The sequence below is a fragment of the Diuraphis noxia genome, unplaced genomic scaffold, assembly GCF_037042655.1.
Source record: "Diuraphis noxia isolate RWA-SAM2 unplaced genomic scaffold, SU_Dnox_SAM2 contig0003, whole genome shotgun sequence".
In the NCBI taxonomy this organism is placed as follows: domain Eukaryota; kingdom Metazoa; phylum Arthropoda; class Insecta; order Hemiptera; family Aphididae; genus Diuraphis; species Diuraphis noxia.
Window position 1 is genome coordinate 46,083,584 of NW_028301713.1, and position 10,465 is coordinate 46,094,048.

The 10,465-nt window shown below is 28.3% G+C and overlaps 1 protein-coding gene across 1 annotated transcript; it reads right to left on the bottom strand.

Moving 5' to 3' along the window:
• Window positions 1–316: 316 nt before the first annotated feature.
• LOC107173682 (peptidyl-alpha-hydroxyglycine alpha-amidating lyase 1-like) lies at window positions 317–9,777 on the bottom strand. The gene is made up of 9 exons (XM_015524310.2): window positions 9,347–9,777; window positions 8,548–8,611; window positions 8,038–8,287; window positions 7,677–7,969; window positions 6,798–6,995; window positions 5,226–5,444; window positions 5,052–5,147; window positions 3,810–3,938; window positions 317–859 (listed from the first exon to the last, which is right to left on the bottom strand). The coding sequence occupies exons 1-9, from the start codon at window positions 9,518–9,520 to the stop codon at window positions 672–674; spliced, it is 1,611 nt and encodes a 536-aa protein (XP_015379796.1). The 5' UTR covers window positions 9,521–9,777; the 3' UTR covers window positions 317–671.
• Window positions 9,778–10,465: the final 688 nt, after the last annotated feature.

A 10,465-nucleotide genomic window follows, 5' to 3' on the forward strand; every position in this document is an offset into this window, starting at 1 on the left:
ACAGTGGTAAACACATTATGTCTATAAATAAATTCAGTTTAGATAAGGAGTTTAGGGAGTATATAATATATATTCACGTTATTGGGATACAAAAGCATATCCCAGGAGAGCCAATGAATCGTTGGACTAGCAAGGGGTAAGCCCAGAGCCAAATTATATCTTCTTCGAAATGACATGGATCCAAGATTAGAAGGTCAATTAACATAATTTTATGCGGACGGGCGGATAAAAAGAAAAGCAGGAATTGAGAAGAATATAATATATATTATTAGAGGATCTTTTATAATTTAACGAAGCAAAAAATACAAAGTAACTATTTAAATTCCTTTCTTTTTATTTTTATTTCAATAATCGTTTATATTGTTACAAATAATATTTTCAACTCTGTTCGGTTATAATAATAAATAGTTTAGTAGAATAGTTATAATAATAAACTTAGACTTTATAGTGTTATATAATGTGTGGTGTGTCCTGTGTGTGTATAATATGCGGTTGGATACTCGGGTCGATACGCAAATAGACGTTTAGCTGACAAATATTGGGATTTTATAAGTATAGGTCCATTGAATAAAGGGTTTTACAATAAATTAATAAATACAAACAATAATAACTGTAACGATAAATCGAATCTACTAACAAGATATTATTATTATATTATAATATTTCAATCTTTAAGCCCTCACGTTCAGATCGTTGTCGTCGTCATCGCCATCTTCGTCATCTTCACTCACCTCCACGGTCGCAAGTTTTTCGAATCCAGCTCGTTGTTTCTTATTGAATATATTGCCCAAAGTAAATCCATCTGCAGTGTTGAGTGTCCGAGGCTGCCAGCGACTGAAAGCCGCGTCTTTGCGGTGAGCTGAAACAATACAATAAATTGTATGTAATACATTAAAGTGGCGTCAGCCATGTACGCACGTAGTAAGTACATATAAACGTAGGTACCGTAGCTTCATAACTCTATAAGCCACTATAAGTTATACAATAATATAAATAGGTACCTACAGGATGATTCATTTATCATCATATAAAACAGTCATTTTATGTGTAGGTAAATATGTTATTGAAATCGTTTTTTATTTCACCTAATTAGGAGTCATAATATAACACACAATTTATTGAATGAAGGGCATTAGGCAATAAAAAACACAAAAAAAATTTAAAAAAAAAATGTTTTGAAAATCCCATATTTTTCCATTATAATTATTGTTTTGTGATAATCTAATCACTATGTATTATATTATGAAGTCAAAACAATGCAATCCTAGTCATATTCGAACCAGAGTCGTTAAAAATAGGAACTCAATCTTGAATTTATAATTTAAGTATAACATATAAATATGAATGGTTTAGGTTGATTCAACCTGGTTGAATACTTATTTTTCAGTATGATATTTCATCACATCGAATATTATGAAATACTGTAGTTTATACAATTAATCAAAACTGTGTATTGGCGATCATCCTCTAAAATAAAAGATATTACGTTAACCTAAAATATAACTATGAATCCACCCATGTTGTCTGGTCTACCAAGCTATCTTATGTGGCCCAAAAAGCTCGAAATCAAAAACCACAATAATTTAAAAACTATATTTAATTATTTCGCAATTAATAATACAATTATTATGATATGTGTAATTATATGAAGTTAAACTTTTTTTTAGCCTCCACCACTTTAAGTCACCAAAAATGTTTTCCACCATACTTATTAAAAACTTTAATGGCGCCCCATGATTCGAATTATTGACATATCACATATTAAAAGTGAAAACACAGCAGGCGGGATGATGTTTTCAAATTAAACACTCAGCACAATATTGGGTATCATATGATGGCTAAATAACATGGAATGTCGTCAAAATCTAATATTTATTTCCTGTGATACGCATATCGTTGATACTTATTATGTGAAATAACATAGAATGTTGATTTTATTCCATAAATTATGACGTATGCGGTAAGCATGTCTCCAATTTGAAGGTAAACATGTTAGGCAAGAGACAGCGTGACGTACTGGTCTGAATTAGCTATTTGCGCAGAGCAAGTTGACAATATACCATGTTGTTTAGCCATGATAAGTAGTAAACTAGTAAAAGATTTGTTGTGTATATTGATTATACCTATACGACAGTAATACACTGATATACTATAAATAACTTTTAAAGCTATATTTCATTCTGTAGAATTTACTAATTTTTTAATCAATTATATTATTGTGGTTTAAACAGAAATTTATGTTTAACAATGACAATGACATAATTACATTAATTGTATTTTACTTTTTATGAAATCCACTGCTTTAAAAAAAAAACTAAGGGGGACGAGGTGGGCGAGTGGTCTACCGCGTCGGCTGTGGCTCAGCCGGACCGGGTTCGATCCTCGACCATCAGGCGGCATTTTTATCCAGGCAAGTCACGGTGTCCCGAGAACAAGTGCCGCCATCCCCCACTCCGGGGCATGGCAGAAACCTACGGGTGCCCCAATAGAAATTCTGCCAAAACTCTCACCCACGTGTAAAACTAACCTACAGTTCCGTAAGCACCTACAGTACTACCCCCTTCCCAATGGCCTTAGTTGCCGCGGGATAATTAAAAAAAAAAAAAACTAATTTCTGATCATTTTGTTAAAAACATTATTATTTTATATTTGAATGCAACATTTCAGTATAACATATAATAGACTAGATTAGGTTATTAGGAGCCAGTTAAAAATATTTTACCCCAATGCAATTTTTATTTTATTTTTTTATTTGTCTGAGAAAACCCAGAATAACTTGCTAAGAAAAAATGGTTTGCTGAACTATTTCTGACCTCCGGTATAGGTATTGAAAAAAAGAATTCATATAAAGGATAAAGCTAAGTTTCATTAATAATTATTGTGTTGTAAAAAACAAACCATGCTTAAATTTCTTATCTATATTTTTATTGCTGTTTTTTTTTGTTTTATTAACAAATATTAGATAATTTTGTTTTATAGTACCTATGCTCTTTTCATGTTGATGATAACAATACTCAGCTTTTGAAGGACTACAATTAGTTAGGTTACAACTTGTTTATAATCTCTAAAGAGTCTAATATAGGTGGATATAGTTTTATAATAGTTACAATGTTTGATCCATTTAATATGTATGATGTATATTTTGAAACGCATTCAACAATATTGTTACGATCCACTGAGAATAGTGATCACAGTTGGCAAAAAAGTAAAAACCTTTCTTATCAAGATTCAAATATATCATTAATTTATTTGAACACATAAGCATAAAATGTATTCAATGATAATACACATAAATATTTTTTTTTATATAATTAATTTAAATAAATGAAATGTGTGTTTATCTATTTTTATATAACATTATAATATTTATAAATTTAAATGAAAATATTAAATACAATTTTCTGTATTAACTGTTAAATAATTACAAAACTGTAAGAGGCCCCTGTTCTGCAGCCCACTCGGCCATTTCACAAATCCATCCTTAATCTATACCACTGTTGTATAATGAATACATACATACAAGTATAGGTCAAAACTTAAAGATTTAACCATCATAGAAATTTAGTGTTCCTTTAACGTTATCATTAATTTTATCTCAATTTAATTATCATTAAATTATATTTTCAAAAAAATTAAAAAATTAAAAATTATATGAGCAGTATAGATTAATAGACTATAAACACAAAAAGTATACGCAAAATATTAAAGTATAAATTGATCACTAGAGCAATATATAATGAATGAAAGCTTTTTACAGTATTATAATTATTATTTTACTTTTTAATAACTATTCAAGTTATAGAACTTACCTATTGATTTAGTTCTTGTGTATATCAAAACAGTTACGAATATAGCAGCAGTGAAAAACAAACCCACAGCAATTATTAACATGATCACTAAAATTTGTTTTCCAGAATTTTCTCGTAGACCAGGACAATCTAAAAGAATATTAACACAATAATAATTATTAAATACATTTCAATAAATATTATAACTAAAATGTTAAAATAAAATAACATTAAACTTAAATGGAAATATTTTAGAATCAGTATCATAGAATGTTATCCTCGATTTTATAAGAGCAGCCATTTTTCAGAAGAAAATCAATATGTATTAAGTAACATAATTATTTATATTTCATTTGTATTAGATTTATAACTGTTCTATGTTTATGTGATTTTACATAAGATCAGATTTTAAGTGAATTAATTACGTAACCCTACCAAGCAACTTAGCTTTTGTTTTTGAGACATTAAATAATTACAGAATTAATTCTTTTTTTCAGTAGCAAAAAAATAAATTAAGGAATTAAAAGTTAAAATAAAATATCTACATCATTCATCCACTTGGTATATATAAAAAAATTTAATTGTTTAAACAGTGATTTGTTTTCATTATCACGTGTCATGATAAGTGATAACCTGATAAAGAGAAGTAAATTAATTTGTAAATCATAATTTAATAAATATAATTTATTGAATGTAAAAGATAAAATAATTGTTACAAGAAGCATTTTTCAATGAAATTTCTTATCAGATTATAGAAATAAAATTATTAAAAGTGTAATCCATTTGATTAATACATTATAAATATAAATATAAATCAATATATTTATTAAATTACAAAATTATTAAAATTAAATAGATATATAAATTATGAAATATTGATAATATTATAATAATAATGTCCACTATATACCTAGCATATAAATTAATATAAGTAATAAGTTTATACAATTTGAAATTGTACTTTGTTATTATTATATTTTATAATATACAAAGCACCAATAAATAAATAGGGTCTAAATTTATAAAATAAGTTTTGTTAAGTCTGCTTTACCATTATTTCAAAGAAAATTTAGAATAGTGACTTTTTCCAAAAAAGTATACAATAAATAAATAAATAATAATTATATATATTAGATATTAATTTTATACTTAAATTAATTATACATTATTATTATAAAATTCAACAATATAGTAAACAAATAATCAATTTATAAAAATTAATTCAAAATATTTAAAAATAGTTAAATTCATAATTCCACTTACTTTCTAGCACATTGTATTTATTCAACATTAATTCTTGCTCTGAAACACTAAATGTATCAACACTTTTGTTTATAAATTTGTTTTGGATATCTGAATCTAAAACATAAGTAAGTACAGTATACACCAATAATACAAATAAGAGTTAAGTTAAACAAATTACTATTATTTACCAACCTAACACAAACTTTCGTATATGAGATCTTATAAGTTCCACAACATAAACAGATGCTCCATCTGGGCTTACAGCCATGTCATGAGGTCGTGAAAATTCGTCATCTTTAGGATGGAATTTTCCAATTATTTCCAATGTTGAAGCATTAATGACAATTCCTTGTGCTAATGTCTCAGTTATTACATCCATATTTTTATCGTTAAGTACATAAAATAATCCACCTAAAAGTATACGAGATATGAGATTAAACACTAAAAAAATTGTACATACAAATACAAAATAATATATACTGGGTGATTTTTTAAGCCTGCTAGGTACCATCTTTCTCTTTAATAGTACATTTATTTTAATTCTGATTTTTAGAATTTTTATGTTGACTTAAAGATCATATTTTAAAATTTCTGATATTTTTTGTACTACTTGAGGAGTATACCTACTATAGCAATACTAATTTTTATTTTTCAAATGAGAACCCTTTTTACTGAAAATTATTTAGGTATTTAGCAGATATATGTATTTTTTTTAATGTTGATGTATCTAAACCAAAATTTGAATGAGTAGTTTTAGGGTTTTAAAAATGTTTATACTAAGGATAGTACAGTAGAACCCCTCTCGTACGTACGCCCTCGGCTAATCCGCCGCTCCGGTTGATCTGACCATAGTATTATTGATATGAATACTATGTATATAATTTAAAAAGTACAATATGGATTTTCCAATTTATAAAAGATATATACAATTAATTGCTAGTTTATTATTTCCCTTATTAGTCTTAGCTAAGTCTAAAATGTCATTTGCTAAACAAAAATCTATAATTATTTTTTTTTTTAAGTATTGTAAAATATAATAAATTTCTAATATAATCTTGTATGTAATATATAAATAAAAATGTTCTGTATATTCTGATAATCCGACCTTTTTCGCGTTACAACCACACCCTCAGTCCTGGAGGTGACGGATTAGAGAGGTTCTACTGTAATCCTAAACATTTTTTTTAAGAAATAAAAACTATATGTAATATTAGATGTAGTACCTATTTATTATATTTGGATCATTTTTAAAATTATTTTAAACTATTTATATTGATAAATTAATAGTAATTACTAACTTTTTCAAATCGTCTAAGCCCCATGTTTACTTAACATTTTACCACATAAACATGTTACCCTTAACACACAATGTTACATAACTCAAAATTACTAGCTTGAATGTAGGTTTAGATATATCAAAATTCTGAAAAAAAAATCTGCTTATTAATAAAAAATAAAAAAGGATGGTTCCTATTTGAAAAACTAAAGATTGCATTGTCTTAAAATCATCCTTATGTTTAAGTTGTACCAAAAATGTCAGTGATCCGAAAAATGGTCTTCAAGTTTTTGAATATTTCAAAAATCTGAATTTTAATACATGCATAATTAAGCATGCCTAAAACCCACCCTGTATACAAAAGAATACATGTAAAGTTCAATATATTTTTATCATCTTAAAGTAACATTTCTAACCAAATAATCAATATAATAATTATTACAATTTTTTTACTTTACAATAATTAGCAATTATAAAATTGTATGTACCAGCCACTGGTGAATATGCAACACTAAATATACGTTGAAATAATTGTGGATTAATTTCAAAATTAAAGGTTCCATTGTTGGTATTGAAACATAATACTCTGCTATTTTCACGATCTGCTACACATATTAATTCTTTGTCTTCAGCTAATGTCAAAGCATGTGGGATCCACAGTTGGTAAGGGGGCACAAACATCTCACCTTTAATCACATAATAATAATTACCACAAAATTTAAGAAAATAATATAACTTAAAACTTGTTTTTTTAGTTTGCAATTGGTACTGATTCTAGTATTTATTTTTTATAAATAAAATGGTGTCAGATAATAAAACTCTTTTAATCCTTTAAATGTTAAACATAATGTAGGTATTGTGTTATTTATGTGGTTCAATTTCCTTTTTTATTATAATTACTTTTATAACAAGTAATTTATCAGGATGATCATTTATAAAATCTGTTTTACTGTTTGAATTGAAAGGCATAGAAAACTGTAAATGCATAACTACCCTAGCAACCCAAATATTTATTATAAAAAGAGTTAAATACTGTTAATTATACAATATACAATTATATAATACCATGCAGTAAAAAAATTAGTAAGAATAAATGTTTATTTCATTCTCTTAAAATTAATTTAAACAGTTGAAATTTAATTAACAAAGTATTGAATTTAAGTTTTAATTCATAACACAATCAATAGATTTTTTCTGTATAATTACAACTAATTATTAAAAGAAATTAAATATAAAAAATATTTTATAATAGTAAAAGAAAATAATAATTTTTTATGAATAACATTTTAGTGTTACATGTTTTAAATTTTCTCAATTTTAGTAAATAGGCTGCATTTGTTTACAATATGTTACCATTTTTTATCAACCTGTGACTAAAGTGGATCGGCCCCATTCCAACAGTACTCGTCCTTTAGCAGAAAATTTAATAATACGTGAATTACAGTATCCATCTGCTACATAGAATTCACCACTAGTTGTTACAGCTACAGATGTAGGTTTGCAAAACTTGTCCAAGTCATTTCCAGGTACAAATTCCGTACCAAAGGTCATTAATACATTTTCAGAGTTAGGGCTAAATTTGAAAACTTGATGAAGAGCCACATCAGTCAACCAAACATTATTTTCATGATCAACAGTAATGCCATGAGGCATATAAAATCTAAAGCAAAAAAAGATGAATGAATTATCTTTATTGTTATCATTAATATCTTTTAAAACACATTATACCTGTGACCTCCCCATCTTTTAATTACCGAACCATTTTTTGGATCCAATACAACAACTACCTGTTCAGAAATTGGTCCTTTATGTTTTTCTCTGTACACATTGTTTTGAAAAAATGTAGTTTGATTCCATTCTCGATCACCCCTATGAAATATATACACAAAATTGTCTTTGCTTATGGAAACTCCAGATATTTGCCCAATACTGTTATCAATTTGATGTGGAAAAGGCCATTCAGAAGATTCATGAAAATCTGTTAAAAATCAAAAACATTAAATAAAACAAGTAATACAATTCTAAATACTATAATGTGTTTAAACACACCTACAGAGTCCAGAAATAAATTTACTTTTGTGTGTATGATATGAATTCTATGTTTAACAGTAATTTACAGATATTTAAAAATAGTCACCAAACTAATCTTATATTGTCTCTGCATGTTTGTGTTAAAATATTGCTAAAATATTAGTCTCTAAGATAATAAGTAGGTATCTAATATCTAATTGTACTTACGGAATTGATGAAAAACATCAACATTCGAATTATCGATATTATCCACTTGAATTTGACCGTAAGGCTTAAATAAAACAAAATAACATGTTAAAATGTATTTTAAAAAAACCACCATCTATCTTAAAATTATAAATATGTTTAATCATAAGCATCTATTGGGTACAGCATAATTAATAGATATTTTTTTTTTTTTAGAAACACTAAAGAAAAACACTACTTATAGAATTGCTAGAATTGCTAAAATCAAGAAAACGAATATCTACCACAATTGGTTTCAATGAAGTGTGATACTAAAATGCAAAAATAACGCCTAGGGTAGGTACCTAGAAGAAGACAACTGCAATGTAATAGATGTTATATTAAAAACAATTGTTGCCCTATAATCCTTAGATAAACAAAATAACTTTAGGATGATACAACTAATAATGGTATTTAACTTGCAGCAACAAAACTAATGTAATCTTGTTTATTTGAAGTAGGCAATAACAGTAGTTCGAAGGTACCTACTGATGTTAAATTATGTTAAAAAATATAATATTGTTGTGAATAATATTATTAGCATAAGTAACACAGTTGTATATGCAGTTGGCCAAGAAAAACTGAAAAATAATTCAAAGATTTCACCCAGATGGCTATATCCAAACATTGATTCTTACAAGACGACCAATAAGACATGGATCAACGGTGGTAGCTCACCTGACTACCTAACACTTCCATAAGCAATAAAATAATATCATCCAATAGAACCGTGCATCCATTAATGGCAGGGTACTGTCAATATCACCAGAAGCACGCTCACCTGGTTGGAAGCCATCTGTTGCAACTGGAATGATGTCTGTTGCGGCTGCTGGTCGTCGGTTGCCAGCGACGAGTAGTCACTACTGACCAGATCGGAACCCGAATCGGCGGTGGCTGTAAATAAGCAACAGGAACTGCATGCGACCAGCGCGGTTAGGGCGACGGCGACCGACATTGTGGTGGCGCCCGTGCGCGTCCCACTAGCACTCACCCGGACGTGGATGTCGAGCACAGCAGCATCACCGCCGTAATGGCTTCCGCGCAATGGGTCGGGACACACAGATTGATAGATTCCGGCAACACACACAACAGCTGCCGCAAGCTGTGGCACTCAAACTCGACGGCCACTGATCAACAAGTCCACCGTTATCATAGTGCGCGTGGGCGGACTGAGGTTTATCATTATCTCGGCGGATCAATAACAACGTCAGTCATTACGACAGATTAAACAGAATACAATAATGTTAAGTATATATTATATACATGCGGTCCTCTCTTCAAGCGCCATCTGCCTGACTCGTGTGCCTTTGGAAACCATTCAGTCTGCAGTAGTTGTCGCCGGTTGCACACGGATAGCGCCCCCGAAACCGTTACGCCGTTTCGCTTAGCAACTACCCTTTGGTCTTGGCGCAGTAATAGAGTGATAGTGATTTCTTAGGACAATGTTATCACAACAAAAACCCTCCGTAAACTACCGTGTCAAAATTGCCTACTAAAAAAAAAATATTAGATCTCAAACTAGGTACTACAAAGATGTGATATCATGAAGAAGTGATAAATATATTGAATTTAAGTAAACTTATTTTGTTTCAATAATTTATTTACTTGGCCAGGAATTATTTCTTAAAAGAAACAAAATAATGTAATGAACGAAATAATTAAATGACGACTATTAAAATATATAATATATCTTATTATTATTTTAATAATATTATTGTAAATATTTATACAGGTACTTACCTACTATTCTAAATAATTCCTCGCCAAGTAAATAAATTATTGGAACAAAATAATCATAAATGCTCTTTATAGGCAATACAAATGTTTGGTACATAGTTTTATTATTTTTTTATACAAATATATTCAAAGAATATTTGCTTCATTATAATTTTTGAAAATT